The sequence below is a fragment of the Pygoscelis adeliae genome, unplaced genomic scaffold (genome assembly GCF_000699105.1).
Source record: "Pygoscelis adeliae isolate BGI_AS28 unplaced genomic scaffold, ASM69910v1 Scaffold57, whole genome shotgun sequence".
NCBI classification, from domain to species: Eukaryota; Metazoa; Chordata; class Aves; order Sphenisciformes; family Spheniscidae; genus Pygoscelis; species Pygoscelis adeliae.
Genome location: NW_008825615.1, coordinates 18,796,851 through 18,816,236, shown reverse-complemented (window position 1 = coordinate 18,816,236; position 19,386 = coordinate 18,796,851). Strand labels below are relative to the sequence as shown.

General features: G+C 41.5%; 1 protein-coding gene across 3 annotated transcripts in view; it reads left to right on the top strand.

The window, feature by feature from the left end:
• Positions 1-239: 239 nt before the first annotated feature.
• Positions 240-19,386, top strand: part of MYOM2 (myomesin 2) — a 91,810-nt gene continuing 72,663 nt past the window's right edge. The window contains exons 1-4 of one of the 3 annotated variants that reach the window (XM_009333203.1): positions 9,172-9,276; positions 14,432-14,511; positions 17,205-17,338; positions 18,381-18,500. In XM_009333203.1, the coding sequence (XP_009331478.1) occupies positions 17,232-17,338; positions 18,381-18,500 (227 nt within the window). In that variant the 5' untranslated portion in view covers positions 9,172-9,276; positions 14,432-14,511; positions 17,205-17,231. Of the gene's footprint in view, positions 443-9,171; positions 9,277-14,431; positions 14,512-17,204; positions 17,339-18,380; positions 18,501-19,386 lie in introns of those variants that run through there. The other 2 variants (XM_009333204.1, XM_009333202.1) reach the window with 2 other exon arrangements.

Below are 19,386 nucleotides of genomic sequence, written 5' to 3'. Positions count from 1 at the left end.
TCCTCTCCTGTGCTGCTGCAGTATCTGTGACACTTGGGGAACACTGCCAGTGGATGGGATTGGGTACGAGTGTAACCAGACAGGCCACCGTGGCAGGGAGGGAGGACAGCTGTCCTAAGCATTCAAAGCGTTACATTCTGTGTCGCTCTGATGTGACCTGGTTCTCAAGATATTTATTAAGCTGGAAGAAAGCCTTTTTTGGTCTTGCAGCTCTCTGAATCTGCCTACCTGTTATTTAGTAGACGTTACAGTAGAATCCAGAGCAGTACCTAATGCTGCCTTATTGCAATAGAAATTCAGAATAAAAGAAACAGGCTCTATAATGCCTGTGGAGAAAAAAATTTTACTGCCATCTCAAGCTATCTGTGTATCTGGAAACCATAACTTCCTCAGATTAAAATTAAGAATAATGGAAAAAGTGTTTGATTCAGATATCAGTAAGGTAGGAATGAAAATGTATATACTTATATCTGTAAATGTTTTTCAGTCAGCAGTGCAAATATTACCTTGTGATAAAAATGTAGTTGCAGAGGAATACTCAGCAAGCCCAGCATGTGAGACAAGACACAGGCTAGATGACTTATGAAAAAAAATAAAAAGAACAAAATACAAATAACTTGTCTAAGCTGCGTTTGAATGTGAAGAATGTGGGGAATCCTACAGTCTTTATTTGGGTAGAAGCACCTTTTGAAATCAAATGAGTCTTTAACTTGAGGACCAAGGACGCTAGTGGGTGACTGATTTAGTGACAACTGAATGCCAAAGAGTGAGAAGAGTAAATAATCAGTTAACAGCATGGGCAAAGAATTCAGCGAAACCTCCCTGTCAAGAACACTTGCAGCTGTACAATAACTGAGGAGCAGTAGTGGTAATGGTGAGAACTGGTGACCTCCAATTGTAGCTTGATTTGAAGCACCGGAATATGGACCATGGAGAGAAACAGTAGTTAGAGGCTGGGACAGAATAATCAAGTAGGACTCTTCAGTCTGTTTTCTGTAATGAAATGGTGCTTTGTTTTATGCACTATGGCATTGTTCTTGAAGACCTGGAGAGGAAACTACAGAGCAGTTGGAGAAGGATCAGTGTGATTCATTGGCACTTCTGCAAAGCAGTGGTTTCTTCCTTTGTTGTTACTAAAAATGCCAAATGCTATCTGTTAAAACAGTGTAAATTTGGGGCCTGCTTGGGACCGGCAGTCTTAGCACACTTCTTGTTGTACCTACCTGTGGTGAACTCAATCCTTTTGGTTACAACAACTAAAGAATCAAAGAAATCCAGCAGTAGTGAGGAACAGCTGCTATAATTCCTAAAGAAAATTGTACCTGGGCTGCATTTCCAATAGTTCTTGCCTGTTTACAGTGAAATCCAGTCAGACCTCCACTGTGTCATTCCTTCAAGCTGTTGTGGATGCGAGTCATTTAGCCCTGAAACCAAACAATATCATTTTTCTAATGAGAGTTACCTGCTTCCAGGAATATAGAAAAAGGCTCATTACTCTAGAGCACATTTATGTTCATATATAAGTCAGATAGTATATCATGCATGGCATAGGCCATACGCAGCACAGCTACATGCTTTCAGTGACATGAACTGAAGGATATGCCACACAAAGTTCAATAACCTTGAACAGTGGGATATGCCTGAACTTGATATCGTTTGATGTTTTCACATCACATTGGACTCATCGTGCAGGTGATCTGCTGTGTGATCTGTTACTTACTCCTTTCCTTCTCCTTTTTCCCTGTGAAACAGGAGCAGATAACTTACATGTTATCTGTGTGAGGATATGGGGAGTGTGAGAATTTTTTTTCTGTAAGATTATCTGACCAAGGACCGTGTCAAAAGGGATGATAGGGAAAAGGGGAGAGCCAAACACACAGACACAAAAAACCTGGCTGACTAGTGATAACAAAGTCAATAACCAGAAACAAACCTGGTTAATGGCACTAATTGATAAGGATAGTGGAGTGTGAGAATGCTTATTCCAGCACGATGATCTGATTGAGGGGCACCTAAAATCAGGTTGATATAAAAAAAGTTGAAGGCAACAAACATACAAAGACACAGACCTGACAAACACAATGATGGAGACTATGAGAAGAAACAAGCTATTCCAGAAAAACTAATCCGGACTTTGCAATGGATAAGATTATAACTGGAGGGGTTGGGATGGGGCAGGTGAAGATCCTGAATGCTGGACCAAGGGAGTAGGAATTGGTAGATCTGTGCGAAGTGATGAAGAAATGTTTAGGGGAAGGAATCAGGGAGGAACAAAGAGGAACAGACAGAAATGGGTATAAAAGGGGCCAGCTGTGTGTAAAACAGGGCCGGTCAGTATGCTTGTCTGACTGAGCCCTGCGCCTGGTCACCGCAGTCTGTCCTGCCTTCTTTAAAACCTTTCTTGACTATCTCTCTGTGTAATCTCACTCTTCATCCCATGTGCGTGAGTGCTGCATGGACTGAGTGCCAGTTACTGGGGGGACTGGCATGAGTGGACTGGGTGCCAGCTGTTGGAGTCAGACGGGGTGTAGGTGCCCCTACACCCTACATGTAGGTACTGGGGGGGACCCACGGGTGTGGGGTGCCTGTGAGATGAGTGTATGAGTGCATGCATCTGTTTGCAGCGAGCACCGACCTAGACCAGAAGGAGAGGAGGCAACCAGACAGCAAATGTGTATGTGCTTGTGAACCTGGAGAGTGTCATGTGCATACCTGTACCTTCAGTCTCTGCCAGCCCAAGAGGAGGAGGGGACAGGACCAGAGGCAACGGGCACAAACTGAAACACAGGAGGTCTGGAACATCAGGGAACCCTTTTTTTTTTCTACTGTGAGGGTGACTGAGCACTGGCACAGATTGCCCAGAGAGGTTGTGTAGTCTTCATCCTTGGAGATATTCAAAAGCTGTCTGGACATGGTCCTGGGCCACCAGCTCTAGGTGGCCCTGCTTGAGCAGGTGGGCTGGACATGATGACCTTCAGAGGTCCCTTCCAGCCTCAACCATTCTGTGATTCTGTGACTGGGCTCTCTGTGCTTATGTCTCGTGTGAATCCTGTATGTAGGTGCTGTTACAAGCAGTAATCCCCACAGCTGGCAGCTACTAAAGCCTGAAGGCATTAAAATAGACTGCATGGTGCTACCCAGTGGTGGATTTGGGACTGTAGCTGTCTTGCCTGCATTTCCCAGGGTGGTGAAGCCTCTGGACCACATGACTGCAGCGTAACTAGTTCCTGTCTCTGCCCTCTTACAACTTGTGGTTGTGTCTAGATTTAATCTGTTGTTGCTGACATCGAGATTAGTTGACAGAGATAACTGTTGCTACAGTGCATATCTGCAGAGCGTATTGTGTGACACTTGAATAAATATACCAGGGTAAGACAAAAATCATTATGATCCTTATCTTTGCACTTGGTTGAAAAATAGATCTCATTGTAATGGTAAATTAAGAGGTGCCACTGAGCTGACATACTTCTAGTGGGGTCTCCTATGGTATGGTTTGTCTCACTAACTCACTACACTTAGTAAACTGTAGTAAATGCTGTTGTTTTCATTAAGGTTTATCAGAAACACTTCCAAAAGATTTGATTACATTAAAAAAACCCCAACAACATTTGAAATCTGAGCTGTAACTTCACATCACTGGCAAGAGAATGGAATTTGCTTGGCTCACCCTAAAATTTAGCAAAACATATTTAGCTAAGCATTCCACATTGGCTGAAACCCCAATTTTAATTCAAGTATCATTGTCAACCCTTTACCACCTCTAGAGTATTTTATGCTTTCCAAAGAAAATATACTCTTGTTGCCATTCGCAGTAACTCACAAAATAAGTAGTTGAAACGTTCCACTGTGCTGGGCAACTCTGTATTTTCTGTTTTTAGCTGAGATAACCCTCTATCAACTTTTTAAAGAGGCATTAAATCAAGAAGGATGTGAATCAGAGCTTTCCTGAGTCAGTAAAACTTTACCACTGATTCCAATGTGCTCCAGAGTGGGTCCTTGGACAGCAGGGTGACACATTACCATTTAAATATCTTATAAATGATTGATCACTCTAACTCAGTGGTGTGTTAGTCTTCTTAGATATAAATAAGGATATTTACTAAGAGATTCACTTTACCTTATGTTGCAGGGCAAAAAATCCCAACATTTTATATATTCAGGTATTTTAGTATTTGTTCAAAGGCTCGTACTAGCAGTGTCTGATGTTCTGGATGCAGTTCAGTCTAGCTCTGTTGAATTGCTGGTTGAAAATCCCTGTCTGGCTGTTTAAAACAGCTTCTAGCAAGTGCTTTTCTTTGCAGCTGCCATCGTCCTCTCTCCTGGGAGCTTCACAGCCTTCCCTTGGTTGCAAGTGTCTCCTCCTCCTTTTCCTCCAAATGTCTTGGCTCTTCTATGGTCTCATCTCCACACAGCCTATCCTCATTTCTGGGAGGGGTGGTTTTAGCTTTTGGCAGTCTGCAGCTGCATGTAGCCAGCCTTAAAATACTTGCAAGTTGGGCGACAAAAAACAAAATAAAAAGGTTCTAAGAGAGGAAGAGAAAATGCATCAAGAAAAATGAAAATAAGCAGGAAGCAGGAGATAGAGAGAGAAGAGTTTTAGCTTCTTAGGAGCGGGGATGGGGTTGTTCTCTCCCCACCTGGAAGAGGCAGTCAGGTGTGTTTTCCCTTGGGGATTTGGGCTCAGCTGCATAAACACATTTACAGTACTGTCAGCAAAGTGCATCTGTTAGTGCTCCCTTGTTAGCTAATCTTCATAAGCAGGTGCACTGCCTCCAAATTTTTTTTGAATTAAGTCTTTCAGGTGGTGGTATTTTCTTCTGAATAAGACACATTCTATTTGATACATATATGGACCCCATACTTGATAATCCTGAACTTCTGACCAAAGGCAGTAACTGAGGAAAGAGCATGATTTATTTTTCATATGGTTGAATCTCCATGCATTGTTTTGTCTTTCATTTGTAATGCCAAGGGAGATGCTAGGGCCTGTGTAACTGTGAAGGAAATCCAAGAGACTGCTCTATGATCACCAGTGCACAGTATCCATTGTTCTAGCATGGCTTTAGAAACCTTGCCATAGGGCTTTGTGAATAATTAGGACTGCTGTAGAGATGAGGAACTTCATTGCTAGTTACCAATCTTTTAATTCATATAAAACTATAAATATGCTAAAAGCATTTGAAGAAATCGAAGCTAACATATTAACAAAGTCAGACTTCAGAAGCTGCCATACAAAGATGCATTAGGTTTTCTTGGAACTGGAGAAAGGTAAAAGCACAAAGCCACTATTAAGGCACTCTTACAGGCTAAAAACATTCTAACACCATTACATTTCATTTCATTACTGTTTTGATGTTTCCTTCAGTAGCTACAAAGCTAATGCAACTTTTTTCTGAGCTCCATTTCAGGTCTTGGTCTTCCCCTTTACAGGAGTAGTTGAGCCATTACTGAAGCCTGTATCAATTAAACAACCCACATCAAGGGACTGGTATGAGATAGAGAGGTAATTCTAAAATACCACATTCACTAAAGGATTTTAGCACATGCTCAGTTTTAAGTGCTTGAATAATCCTTTTGATACACTGCTAAATCTCTGCTTTAAAAGAGGACGTCTGAGGGAAGAACTTCTGTTTGGGAAGTGGAGGGATCAGGGGAAGACACCTTCAGTGTCAGGGAAGAAGTTTGAGAATGTAATGAGAATTATTTTACAATTAAAATGCTGGATAATTTTTGGATGGTACGTGCTCTGCTGCCTAAATTTCAACACCACTGAATAACACAATATTGCACTTTTCCCTTCTATCCTATTTTGTGAATATCTATGAAGAGAAGGAGAATTTATTTATTAACTTACCTGGAGACAACCTGGGACTGGAACCACTGCATGGCTGGTTCTTGCCTATGGCATGTTCCCCACAGCCCTCAGGATGCACTTTCACATTTTTGACATCCAACCACACCCTGAAGAAAGAACTTAAAATAGAAGAGAGCTCAAGTGTAAAGGCAGACAGAGCAGGCTGTACATTCCTTCATTTCTCTAAAGATAATAAATATAGAACAAGAAATTAAAAGTAGAGAGTGTAATGAGAACTTTAAAGTTTTCCTGAAAACCGACCTCTTATCTCCCACAGGAAAATGCAATAGGAGAGAAGAGAAGGAGCTGTGTAAGTAAAGCGGGTTTGCTCTGGATTATTACATGCTAATTACTTTGACAGCTGCTTCTGAAGCAACATCTATGCTCAGTGCATATGCACTCATTCCACTGTGTCTGTCTCTGTAGATCTAATTCTGTCAGACTGAGTTATAATTTAAGATCGATGGGAGGAAGGGAGAAGTCTGTGTCAAGCAAATGGTAGTCCTAAACAATAAGAAAGGGGGAAAGATCCTTAGCAGAACTATTTAGGAAACTTGGATGAATACTGCAGATGCGATTAGAAGCAATTGGTTAAAGGCTTTTCCACATCTTGCTGTGCTTCCCATACATGTATGCATAAAAAGAAAGCATGCCTTAAAAGAGCATTGCTCATGTATCAAAGTTTCTTATACTGAGCACTGAAAGATCTTAATCGTCACTTAGTGACTTTGGTGTTGATCCCATTTCTGTATAAGTAAATTGAAAATAGATCTTGTTATTTTCAAATACTTTGAATATCAATGAATTCCCTATTTACTGTATGTTGCTGACTCACTGGATATTTGAGTCATTATGGGCCAAGTCATGAGGTGTGATTAAATCTGCCATATAGCCAGGTTTTCCCAGACATGTTGTCCTTATTTCCAGGCAGAATAAGAGGAATGTGATTATTTCTTCACACTTGTCACAAAGTCTTGTCAGAGTTCCCTTCCCTTCCCTTCCCTTCCCCTCCCTTCCCCTCCCTTCCCCTCCCTTCCCCTCCCTTCCCCTCCCTTCCCTTCCCTTCCCCTCCCTTCCCCTCCCTTCCCCTCCCTTCCCTTCCCTTCCCCTCCCTTCCCTTCCCTTCCCTTCCCCTCCCTTCCCTTCCCCTCCCTTCCCTTCCCTTCCCGTCCCTTCCCTTCCCTTCCCGTCCCTTCCCTTCCCTTCCCGTCCCTTCCCTTCCCTTCCCTTCCCCTCCCTTCCCCTCCCTTCCCCTCCCTTCCCCTCCCTTCCCCTCCCTTCCCTTCCCCTCCCTTCCCTTCCCCTCCCTTCCCTTCCCCTCCCTTCCCTTCCCTTCCCGTCCCTTCCCTTCCCTTCCCTTCCCTTCCCCTCCCTTCCCCTCCCTTCCCTTCCCCTCCCTTCCCTTCCCTTCCCCTCCCTTCCCTTCCCCTCCCTTCCCCTCCCTTCCCCTCCCTTCCCCTCCCTTCCCCTCCCTTCCCTTCCCCTCCCTTCCCTTCCCCTCCCTTCCCCTCCCTTCCCTTCCCCTCCCTTCCCTTCCCTTCCCTTCCCGTCCCTTCCCTTCCCTTCCCTTCCCTTCCCCTCCCTTCCCTTCCCTTCCCGTCCCTTCCCTTCCCTTCCCTTCCCTTCCCCTCCCTTCCCCTCCCTTCCCCTCCCTTCCCCTCCCTTCCCCTCCCTTCCCCTCCCTTCCCTTCCCTTCCCCTCCCTTCCCTTCCCCTCCCTTCCCCTCCCTTCCCCTCCCTTCCCCTCCCTTCCCTTCCCTTCCCCTCCCTTCCCTTCCCCTCCCTTCCCCTCCCTTCCCCTCCCTTCCCCTCCCTTCCCTTCCCCTCCCTTCCCCTCCCTTCCCCTCCCTTCCCCTCCCTTCCCCTCCCTTCCCCTCCCTTCCCCTCCCTTCCCTTCCCTTCCCTTCCCTTCCCCTCCCTTCCCTTCCCCTCCCTTCCCCTCCCTTCCCCTCCCTTCCCTTCCCCTCCCTTCCCTTCCCTTCCCTTCCCTTCCCCTCCCTTCCCCTCCCTTCCCTTCCCCTCCCTTCCCTTCCCCTCCCTTCCCTTCCCTTCCCGTCCCTTCCCTTCCCTTCCCCTCCCTTCCCCTCCCTTCCCCTCCCTTCCCTTCCCCTCCCTTCCCTTCCCTTCCCCTCCCTTCCCTTCCCCTCCCTTCCCCTCCCTTCCCTTCCCCTCCCTTCCCTTCCCCTCCCTTCCCCTCCCTTCCCCTCCCTTCCCTTCCCTTCCCTTCCCCTCCCTTCCCTTCCCTTCCCCTCCCTTCCCTTCCCTTCCCGTCCCTTCCCTTCCCTTCCCGTCCCTTCCCTTCCCTTCCCGTCCCTTCCCTTCCCTTCCCTTCCCGTCCCTTCCCTTCCCTTCCCCTCCCTTCCCCTCCCTTCCCTTCCCTTCCCGTCCCTTCCCTTCCCTTCCCTTCCCTTCCCTCATATGGGCTCACGTCATGGGACAAATCCCTACGGGGTTGCACACCACCAGAATGGGGCAGAGTGACTGAGCCCACGCTCACCAGCTCTGCAGAGCAAGTGCCACTACCCTATCACATCTGGACATGTTAGAGCCACCACAGTGGTGCCTTGGACCTTCTGGATAGAAATCTAGGAGCCCTGCAAGCACCAAACCTCCATTTTAGTTGGTAGTAACCAGGGACCCTCAGGGACCATCAGGGTCTCACAGAATCGAGTATTTTGGCTGTGTTTTTTTCCTCTGCCTCTATATGCCTCTATGCTTATTAATTCCTCCTACTTTACCGACAAGACACAGAGAAATCTTTCTCAGGTTGACTGGTGACATTATGGTGATGGAAATAGTGAGTAGGAACTGGACTTTCTTCAAATCCATGTTAATAGGCTTTTTATATAGTTGCTATGCCTTCACATATTGCAGCCATGCTCTCAAATCCAGGGAGCTCTTAAGGAGGCAACGAGGAGGCTCATTTTACAGCCTGAGGCACCAAGAGGATCTCATGTCTCTGCTAATAAGATTCTGGAGTTTACGTCTCCTCACTGGTCCTCTAAGTTACTGATTATTTTAAAACGTCAATAATTTCTAAATAAAAAGTTTAAACTGTTTTCTGACATTAAACTGTTTCCCATGTGCTTGGTGTTGCTGGGAAAAGAAACCCCACTTTTAACATAAACAACTGCTTCTTTTAGGAATGAGGTCTATTTTTATTAAAAGACAGTATAAAACTGCGTATGGATTAGGGCTTTTCTTCTGCCTTTATATCACACTCTTATTGCCTGTTGGGCTGACCACAGTTTTGGGAGAATCACTTGGTTAGTTCTAAATATAGCATTGCATCTGCCCTTAAATGGGAGCGAAGGGGCAGTAGCCTTTAGAGAAGGGAATTATTTTTGTTTTCCTCAGCCAGAGTTTACTAAGCTGGGAAAGGCTGGTCTTCCTCTCTGCTTCGCAATTTTTCTGTATCCCTTGGTAAGTCCATTTTTCATGTAAGTTTTTCTTGTTCAGAACAAATGGGAGTGATTGTGGGAGGGTGTTGGGTGCTTTTCTGTAAAAAAAAATTACCTTCTTAGGGGAAAACAAGCAATAAGCAGGACACAGATTGATTTATGAAAAGGCAATCAAAAAAGTAAAGTAGAATTTCTTTATTCTGTGCACAGTCAGCTTGATTTTATTGTGTATTACATTTCCTCTGTTTCTTTCTGCATATAAAGAACTACATTATACCAATCCATAACTCTATTGTATATGTGCTTCTCCAATTGCACATATATTGGCAATGCCACTTTCTTGTGTGCTTATACTGTATAAAGAGACAAAACATGATTTATCTGAAGTATATGTGTAACTAATTAAGCATAAAATCCTATAGTAGCTGGCAAAACTGTCTGACATGCTGAAGAATAGGATGTAGCTGGGACAAAAAATTCTACCTTTATTTTTTGCCTACCATACTTTCAAGTACATGTCTTCAGAAGATGCATTTCTGGTGTCTGTATTGCTTAGGCTACGTGTTGTGTTCTGTGCCACATGAAAATTCCAGCTAAATACCAGTGATAGAGTCTTGGGAAATCATGTTCATGCTCTTGAAACTATGCCTGTGTGTTGATAATACCTGTGAGCCAATGAAAGTATCGTAATGAAGGACAATGAAGGTTGGGATGATGGCAAGTGACTGACTTTTGCTATCTCACTGTCTCACATTCCTTGCTGTCCAGTTGAAGGAATGTAGTACATTCACCAAGTGAAGGGAAATCTTAAAACTTTATGGAAATGTTGTGACTGTTTGTGCATTTGGAGTGTTAGGATGGCAAGGTTTCAAGTCAATGTGGCCAAATTCAGCCTAATTTAATTCCCAGTCATGTAAGATCATGAATTCATAAGAAAGCGTCTACAGAAGTACTCTCTCTGGACTATATACAATTTAGCTTATAATGAGGATATGGCAAGAGAAGTCAAACTGGGGGCTTCCACTCCCTTCCATCATGAGAGTCATAGAAAAGCCAAAATTACATTTTTTAGACTCAGAACAATGCAGAAACTGGTGCTCCCCTCCACAACAATGACCTCACTTGATGGAAGGGTACCTATGGCTCTGCCTCATACGTATTTGCTGCAGAGCACAGCTGGTGGTTAACTCCATCAAGGGCTGTGGCTATGACGATGACCATGACCACCCATGGTATATTCCAAATTGCCTCCTCACTAACCATTATGGCTAGAGGGTGAAGAAAACCATTCAGGGACTATTACAAGGTCAAGGTGTGCATTCTAGCTAATAATACATGTGCTATAGCCAAATGATTGCATTAAGCTGCTTAATCTACCTGTGTGTCTTTGTAAGCGGAATCACTTGATGTAGTGAAATGTTAAAAGTCTACTCATTCAAAACATATGAAATTGTTAATAAAGAATAGACCCATCTGTGATGGCTAGCATCATCAGCTGCTTGAAAATGTTGCTTTGCTGGACATTCAGGTGACTAGAAATTGATAAAAGAACTCAATTTTTAGGTTTAATGAGAAGAGTAATGCATGTGCTTCTAGGGATGATTTGAACCAGATTGAACCTGTTGTCCACAAGATTTCTGTTTAAAACTACTTTTGTGATACTAGGATAATGCTATTCCCATACAAAGGAGGTATGATCAGTAAAACATAAGACAGCTATGATGTAGCTAAAGGCGTCAGAAAAGACAAAGAATCTCAAAGTTTGCTGAGTAATGTCTGGAATTCCGTATGGTTTAAGCAAATGGGAATTCTACATACTTTTTTAATTTCAGAAGCATTTGTATTCTGTTGTCAAAAAAGTTAAAACTGAATTCTTATTATGCAGAAGGAAAAGACTCTTCGATGGGAAAGACAGAAGCATCTTAAAATGACAGTAGATTGTGTGTTTTTTTAAGTTCATCCTTTTTCATACACAGAACAATTTTCTGCGTGAGATCTAAATACACACATGCACACAGAGATAAAAGACTGGAGAGACATAATAGCATTTTAAAAGTTTATTACCAAAATGGGGAAGATGTTACTGGACCCTCTACATCCCATTCTGATTTAGACTGTAGTGTCTGTGAGCTGCGTAATGATTCATGCTGGTTTTACATGATTTCCACCAAAGTAAGTTTCTCGGGGGAAAATGTTCTTATGCTATTATCTACTGCAGTTTCTACAGGATTGACATAACCATCTGGAAGGGACCACATGTTTTCTGAGGCAATATGGTAATTCTTTAAACTGGTCTTTAGAAGCAACTGGTGACTAGAAGGTGGTTTTTTTTTGTTTGGGTTTTTTTTTTTCCTTTTATCTTTCATTATGGTATATAGGTGGTATGGAATTAAATATATTTTATTAGCTAAATACCATGGGCTTTAATGTACCATGGAAATATAAATTGGCCAAACAGGGCTTCCTAAAAACACTTAACTTTGAACAATGTGGAGAACAAGCAGAACTACAGATGGGTAGAGGAAACAATGCCTATGTCATGGGAAAAACAGGACAAACTCTCAAGTCAATACAAACGGTCAAAGATATTTAAGAAAGATGAGATACAGAGGAAGATCAAGAATGAAGATATGCGCGTAGGAGCAGGATGTACTGATCTTTCGGGCAGAATGAGGAGGATAGGCTACGTGAGGGCAACAAGAACCCACAAATAATTTTTGGCACTTCTGCAGATGGTCAAGGACAGAGATGAGCAAAGAAAGTGCATGTTGCATGGTATAGCATTGACAGGTCAGGCAGAGAAAGTACATGCTGTATAGTGCATTGCTCATGACAGGAGCCTCCTGAGTCAGGAATGCAAGTTGTCTATCTATGGTGAGCACAACCGTGTTCTTCTTCCCATGGCATTTGTCAATCCCATCCATCAATTTATTTGGTTGTGTGCCTGCTCTCTGAGGCTATGTGAATGATCATGCTAGAATTTACTGCCTGTCCTTTAAATCTTAAATTAACTCACTTATCAAACTAACAATGTCTATATCAGACCCTTGGCTTCTCTGTTCAAGAATGTGGCCCCTTGTCACGTGGTCCTAGATTATTGCTTTCTATTCAGATCAGTATTACTATGGCATGAAACTATGCATATCCTGGCCTGGAAACTCTGCCTTTTACTCATGACCAAGTATAAATTGTTTTATACATGCTACTAAGCATGTGGAAATGTATATTTGTGTAAACTGATTTGAACAGTCTAATTCACCTGTGTTTTATATCATTAACCCTTAAGGACATTTTGCCTGACTTAATATTTTTGTTTGGGTTTAATAGTCTTCTGAGTGGTTTATTCAGCACATAGATTAGTGTAGTTGAGGTCCTTCTGATGTTTCCAGCATTTAGAGTCATAGAAATAAATAGGAATAATAAAAAAAAAGGTAGGAGTACAATGGCACTCTGTTCCACCAAAAAGTAAGGGTTGGATGCCAGACTAAATGTTTTAGGACCATCTTGTCCTGTAACTCTAGGTCTTTTTCTTGAAATCCAGGGATGTTAATAGGATCTGCATAGATGTAGTTCAAGGGTTGTTTGTGACACACAGGCCATATATTTCAGCAAGTTCTCTGTAACTCTTGCAGTCACATACCAGTAGAACTTGGTGAATAAAACTTAAGATTTGCTTTTTCATTTATTACAATTATCCAGAAAATAAATTTGTCTTTCTCTTGGCCTAGTTATGCATTTTTTTTTGTTGTTGAATTTTCAATTTCCCATTGGGAAATGTTGGGTTTTTTTTTCCCAATGCCTCTACCAGACCACTGCCTGCATCTTGCTTTTGGGTCAGTTCCACCAATTGACTTGCCAGTATAATTAAGTCTCCAGCCACTGCCAGTAATAAAATCTTGGTTCACCTAAATCTATAACTTCAGTGGGGCTAAGCTGTCATCTGCATATCATGTTATCTAACTCTGTTAGTGGTAGGTTGACTAAATATTAGTATATATTTCAAACATCTCACATAAATGTGTATCAGTGGAAAACTCAGAAAACAGTCAACACATTGTTCCTAGGAAGACAATAGAAACTTTTCTTATCATTAACTCAAGGTACCCTACATGCTCTGTAGACTCTTCTGAAGCTAGTTTTACAGTTGGGCTGTGATTTTGCTCTTCAGATACTTGTCTTCGCAGCGCTATTAAGTATTAAATACATACTCTGCAAGCATCATTGTAATTAACTGATGATGATTATTACATTTGGAATTGTTGCCAGGCAGCTCCCCTCTGCGTTAACAGAAGGCAAAATGGCTCTGGCTGCTAACAAGCTCAGTTAATTGCTTGTATGGAGGCTGGGAGTGGATGGCTACATTTGTTTCTATTCTAAGGGTGTTTGGGTAAACGTGAAAAATAGCTGAACCCAAATTTTGAGAAACCCTGGGTGCTGATTAATAGAAGAAGATATGCTAATTAAAATGTAAGTTTTACATTTAGTGGAAAATGCTGAACTGTAAATGACAAAGATGTTTTCTAATATCTCAAAAATGAAAATAACCCAGACTGCGATCCATCCAGACACAGGGGTATTATTCTGCAACCCTTATACATTAGATCTCAGTGGGAGTTATATACATAGCAACACGTAAATTGCATGTTGATAAATTCACAGAATTCTTTAACTGGGCCACATGTAAACATGAGTAGCACTTAACAGCTGAGTCAGCTTAATCTATGTGTTTGCCCTTTGCACCTTCATTTAGGTGAAAAGGCTAATTAAAAATAGAAAAGAGGGAACATTATACCATTAACTGTCCAGTTAATGTATCAACTAAGGGGGGAGTAAAACATTATATACACAATAGTCACACAGTTAGGCAGCAGGAAGAAAACCGGTATTTGATGTCTGCAGGTATAGCATAATGTCATGTACAGATACCAAAACTAGGAGAAACCAAGGCTGCTCGTGTTCATGTAACTAAGACAATGTGTTGTATGATGAGTTAATAGGTCCATGTCAGCTCAGGGTTGCATGAGGGCACCTAACTAAGCTAGCATCTCTGCAAGGTGCTGCACCATGCTGTACTAACTTGGGTCATGTTAATTTTCCTATTTCTCTAGAAATGTGGTAATTTATTTCTTTAATGTCCCATAGTAATGGTGTAAACCTGTTTTATTTTTGTCTTGCAGTGTCTGATATTTTGCCTAAAGCTCTCATTCCTGAACGTGTGACTTGTCATTCTCATATCTCGTGAAAAAGGATTGAAAAGGTAACTATAGGTTATGCAGAAGATGCAACTATCAGGTGATAAATTGTGAAAACTCATCTTTTAGATCTCATGCCTTTCTTTAATAAGATGTATCTGCTATTAAATATACCTACTGTCTTGTCCTGCAGAGACCCTTCTCTTGGAAAAGTAAAACTAGCTGATGTGAGAACATCATGACTTGGGGGCATCTGACTCTGCTTTTGAATACCTGAAACTAACAATCAGACACAGCTGGAATTTATTACACTACTTAATCAATAACTAGCATTTCCTTTTGTTGGTAAATACTATATACTGGAAATATGGTATTTACAGGTGTTTTACCATGTTTAGAGGTTCAATTTCTTAGCCTATGAAACATGTTGTTTTTTTAATTAATTTGGTTTTAATTTTATACCATTCAGGCAAAACTGCCAAACACACACATAAAATGAAATGACTTGCTAAACTAAGAATTGCAGTCTTTCACTGAATCATCTTACATTCTTCTTTCTAAAAATATGACATGTTGTATAAGAAATCTAGCTCTTGTTTTTCAAGAGTAAATTGCTGCAATGAAATGTAGAAAATAATTTCTTCTGCATGTACAATCTGTCTAGTAATACAATTAGAAAAAACGTTAACAAGTCACACTGTAAAAATTCATGCACAAGTCTTGATAATATCTGTAATTTTTCAACAATTTTATCATTAATTCCCATTTTCAAATGGAGATTTTGCAAAATTATTTTTCAAAACATGTGATACTAATAAAAATTCCATTATGTGACAGAAAAGATCATTACTTTCAGAATAAGTAATAAACGTTTAGAAACCTATTTTCAGCAATATTTTATTAAAGTATATTGATTGCATGTACTTTTCACCTAGTAAAAAGATTAATGAAACCAAAAAAATTACATGGAATTTGAAAGTTGACAATGAAGTAGTGACTGAATTTCTTCAATTTTGAACTAGATCTCATTTTACTAGAAACCACTTTTTTTCTGAAACAGTTATTAACTGAATTTTAACATGAGTATTGTTCATTTTTGTCCCCAAAGCACATATCTCCAGGTATTTGATAGGAAACAGAACACAGCCTAAAACTGCTCAGTACCAGTGCCTTTGAAATTAAGAGGAGCTCATGTTGTATCTAAATGAGTTTATGAGATTTCTATTCAAATCCCTTTGAGCTTTCATTTTATATACATCATGAGGCTGCCTACTTATGGGACTTTTTGTGACAGATGCAGACTTGCAATCTGTCACAATCCTTAGATGTGTAGGTCTAAGGATTTCCATCATAGGAAATTCTTGGCAGGGCCCATGGCCGGGCAGGGCTGGGCTGTAAGGAACTGGAGACCGGCCCTGCTGCAGCGTTTCTGGGGCAGGGCTTATGGCCCCAGGGACTGAAATGGGGTCCTGGGCTCTGGGCAGGGTGGGGGGAGCCCTGGAGGAGGCTGGGCAGGGCCAGTCAGGTCCATTGCTGCCCCCAGGACCCTGACACCCTCTTAACATGGCCCCTGGACGAGCTAGTGTTGCTTCACTTCCAATGGGTAGCCCCGAGGTGGGTCCCAGGTCATGCCTCTGCCCGTGCCCCAGCTTCTGGAGTCCAGCTGGCAGGCTGCGCCTCAAATGGGAGTATAACAACGGGGGTGTTCCCCTTACTTTTCAGATGGAAATTAGATGTTATTGCAGGAATTTGCCTGACTAAAAACTTCAAGGTTTGGCCCAAGCTGTTTTATAGACTTTGTATTGGGAAATTTCTTCTTTTGTCACCGAAGTGCAGCCATCTCTTGGAGATCATATTGGCTGTTCAGTTGCTCCCTGGAATCCCTCACTGCCATTTAGGCCAAGTGGCCCAGGAATAGAGCCCCACATCTGACCGAGACTGTAAATGGGACTTCCTCAGCAGACTGTAGTTACACAAGCTGGCATCTACTCAGGACACAGCTGGTAACATTCCCCACTTTTGCAAGAAGTTGTCATCATATTTCTAATGCACCTAAAGGGATGTGGGCACCTCCAGGTTATTTTATTGCCATGGCTGGGAATTTACTTAACTCCAACTCAGTGGTAAACATGCTCTTCCCACCCATACTGCTTCTGGGAGCTCCCTGAACGTTTCTGAGAACCTTCTATCCAAATACTGATCAAACTATGCCACGTTTTGGAGAAAGTCCACAGGAGGACAACCAGAATGATTGGAGGTCTAGGAAAAATAACCCATGAGAAAATGTTGAATGAGCCAGCTTTGTTTAGTTTAAACGAGAGCTGAAAGGAGATGCAAAGAAAATCTTCAACAGGCTGCTGCAAAAGTGGGTGAATAAAGTCTATTTTTTGTTGTCATGGTGAATTGGACAAGAAACAGCATAAATTACAACAAGAGACAAAGTAAAAGGTTTGAAGAGCAGGGAGCTGAAACACCTAAAAATGCCCAAAAAGCTGTCAAATTTCCATCCCTGGAAATTTCTATGGAGGTGTTAAATGGCATCTGCAAAGAAGGGGAAAATGATCTGACAAATTATCTTCTAGCTCTGTGGCTGATAAAATACATCCTGAGGTGCCCATGTATATCATTGATGGCTCTTATTTGTCATAAATTGATGGAATTTTATACATTTGTACATGTACACACATATGTGTATGTATGTAAAAATATCAAACCTAAGTGTCTGAAATATATGGCTAAATGTAATTTCACTCTGCAGGTATTACTGATTGTAACAAACTGAAGTATGTCGTCAGTAGCCATGCCATTTTACCAGAGGAGGCACAAGCACTTTGATCAGTCCTATCGCAACATTCAGACAAGATATGTACTTGAGGAATATGCAGCAAGAAAGTAAGTGCCATGTATTTCACATACGGAGCATAGAGAGGTTTCTATTTTGGGTAATCAGGTCTTAGAAGCAAAATATTTAGCTTCCCCCTCCACCCCCTAAAATTGTGATTTACTCAGAATGGTAGTTTTCCACTTCCTTCCATCAGGATGCTCCTTGTCTATAGTCTCTCACCAGCATAGCTAGGCTTTGTAGCGATGTTGCAACTCACCTACACAGACCTTTTAGCTCAGGATCTGTCCTATTTACTACCTCCAAGTTGGAAAGTCTTCCTTTTAGGCTCCAGTTGAAACTCCAACTTAAGAGAAATTGCCATGAAATTTATTGTAAATCATAGAAACAGTTTTTTACCCATTCTTCCATATGACATGAGGATATTCCTTCTCCTGAAGTTGGCTATTCCTAATTATAGTTTCTGTCATGCAATTTCCTTTTTTAAAATTAAATAAAAGTTCAACTCCTCCAATGTGAAATCTCAGAGTTTTAGCCACAAGATACACATTCTTTGTATCTCAAAGCCTGGAATCTTGGTTGCTTAAGAATCACTGTCCTCCCTCCTCAGTAATTAAGATGCCTAGCCAGCTTAACTAGCTGTCTAGCTTGTCCAGCTTCCCCTGTGAAAGAGGAGAGTTTATGCAGAAGGTTACATGAAGTATAGAAAGGCAGGAATATTTAGAAATCGACAGCATTATAGGGATTCTGAGTGATTTGTGTATTAGACAGGGTGGTACCCTTGTGGTTCACTGAAGTGCTATCATAGCACTTGAATGATTGGAGACTGAGATAAGTATAAATTTAATAGAACTGAATGAAATAAAATGCCTAATGATCCCCAATGACAGATGATGGGCATTAAGCCCTTGAAGGACAAGTGAGAATCAGCACCCTATGCAGTTAATGAGGAATGCAAAGTAGCTTTCTCACTGAACAGTGCTCAGTTATGGCATTCAGCTCATTTAAAGTACTTTTTTGACTTTTGTGAGTTCATGTTTTACCAGATTTGCTGGGTTATAACAGTGTCTTTTGTATCTTTTGTATTTGAAGGGCTGCTTCCAGACAGGCTGCTTATTATGAATCACCTGGCTTGGGAAAAACAACATGTAGACTCTGTGCCAGGAGGGCACGCACCTTGGCTCATGAAGCAATACAAGAATCCAGGAAAAGGTAAAGCTCTGTTGGTCCCATCTGACCTGTGTAGTGGCTCTGGTCCCATTTAGTATCACTCTTTTGCCAGGGCTCTTTTCAGACTTGACAAGACTGGAGGCTTCTCTGTCACTGTTCTTCACTAATCTATTTTGGCTGGAATACTAAATGACTGAGTGTTACTTTCAATCTCATATTTCAACCCAGAGTTGTTCCCCTAATCCCCACTCTGACCCTTGAAAACAGCTTTAAAATCAAAGTAATTTAGAATCCGCCTGGGATCCAAAACTCGTTTTTGAACAGATCTACTCAACTATTCCTGAATTTCTGGTTTGGATCAATTTAAACATTTTGAGTTCTTTCCTTAATATCAAGAGGGCTTACTGTCACGTCTCAGTTACAGCCTTGATATGAAGTCCTATAGTAAATGTGCTGACGGCAATATTCCTGACAGTGAATCTGACTGTTTCTGCTCTGCCCTGCCATGCTCTACAGTGACTGCACCAAAGACACAGAGAATTTACACTACAAGAAAGAATTCTGCCTTGTTTGTAGAAAATGTTTTACGAAAAATCATATACATCTGTATGGTTCTGGTACTGTGACTGTTTTGAAATATATATCCTAGGAACAGAATGTTCTAGGAAGATCTAACTAATTTGTATACTCTAATTTATTTTTTTTTAAACTGTCTTAAATTTTATCAATATAAAAAAATACATGGCAGAACAAGGTAGGTATTTAAACTACATTGAAATGATACAAAGAAATATTTTTAAAATGCCAGACAAATAATGTCTTGATCTACTGTTCACTGAATTTCATGCAAGTCTTCCCATTTGCTTCACAGCATGTTGAGTTATGCTTTAAGAGTCTTGTCATATTCTGTAATGACAGCCATGTTAGA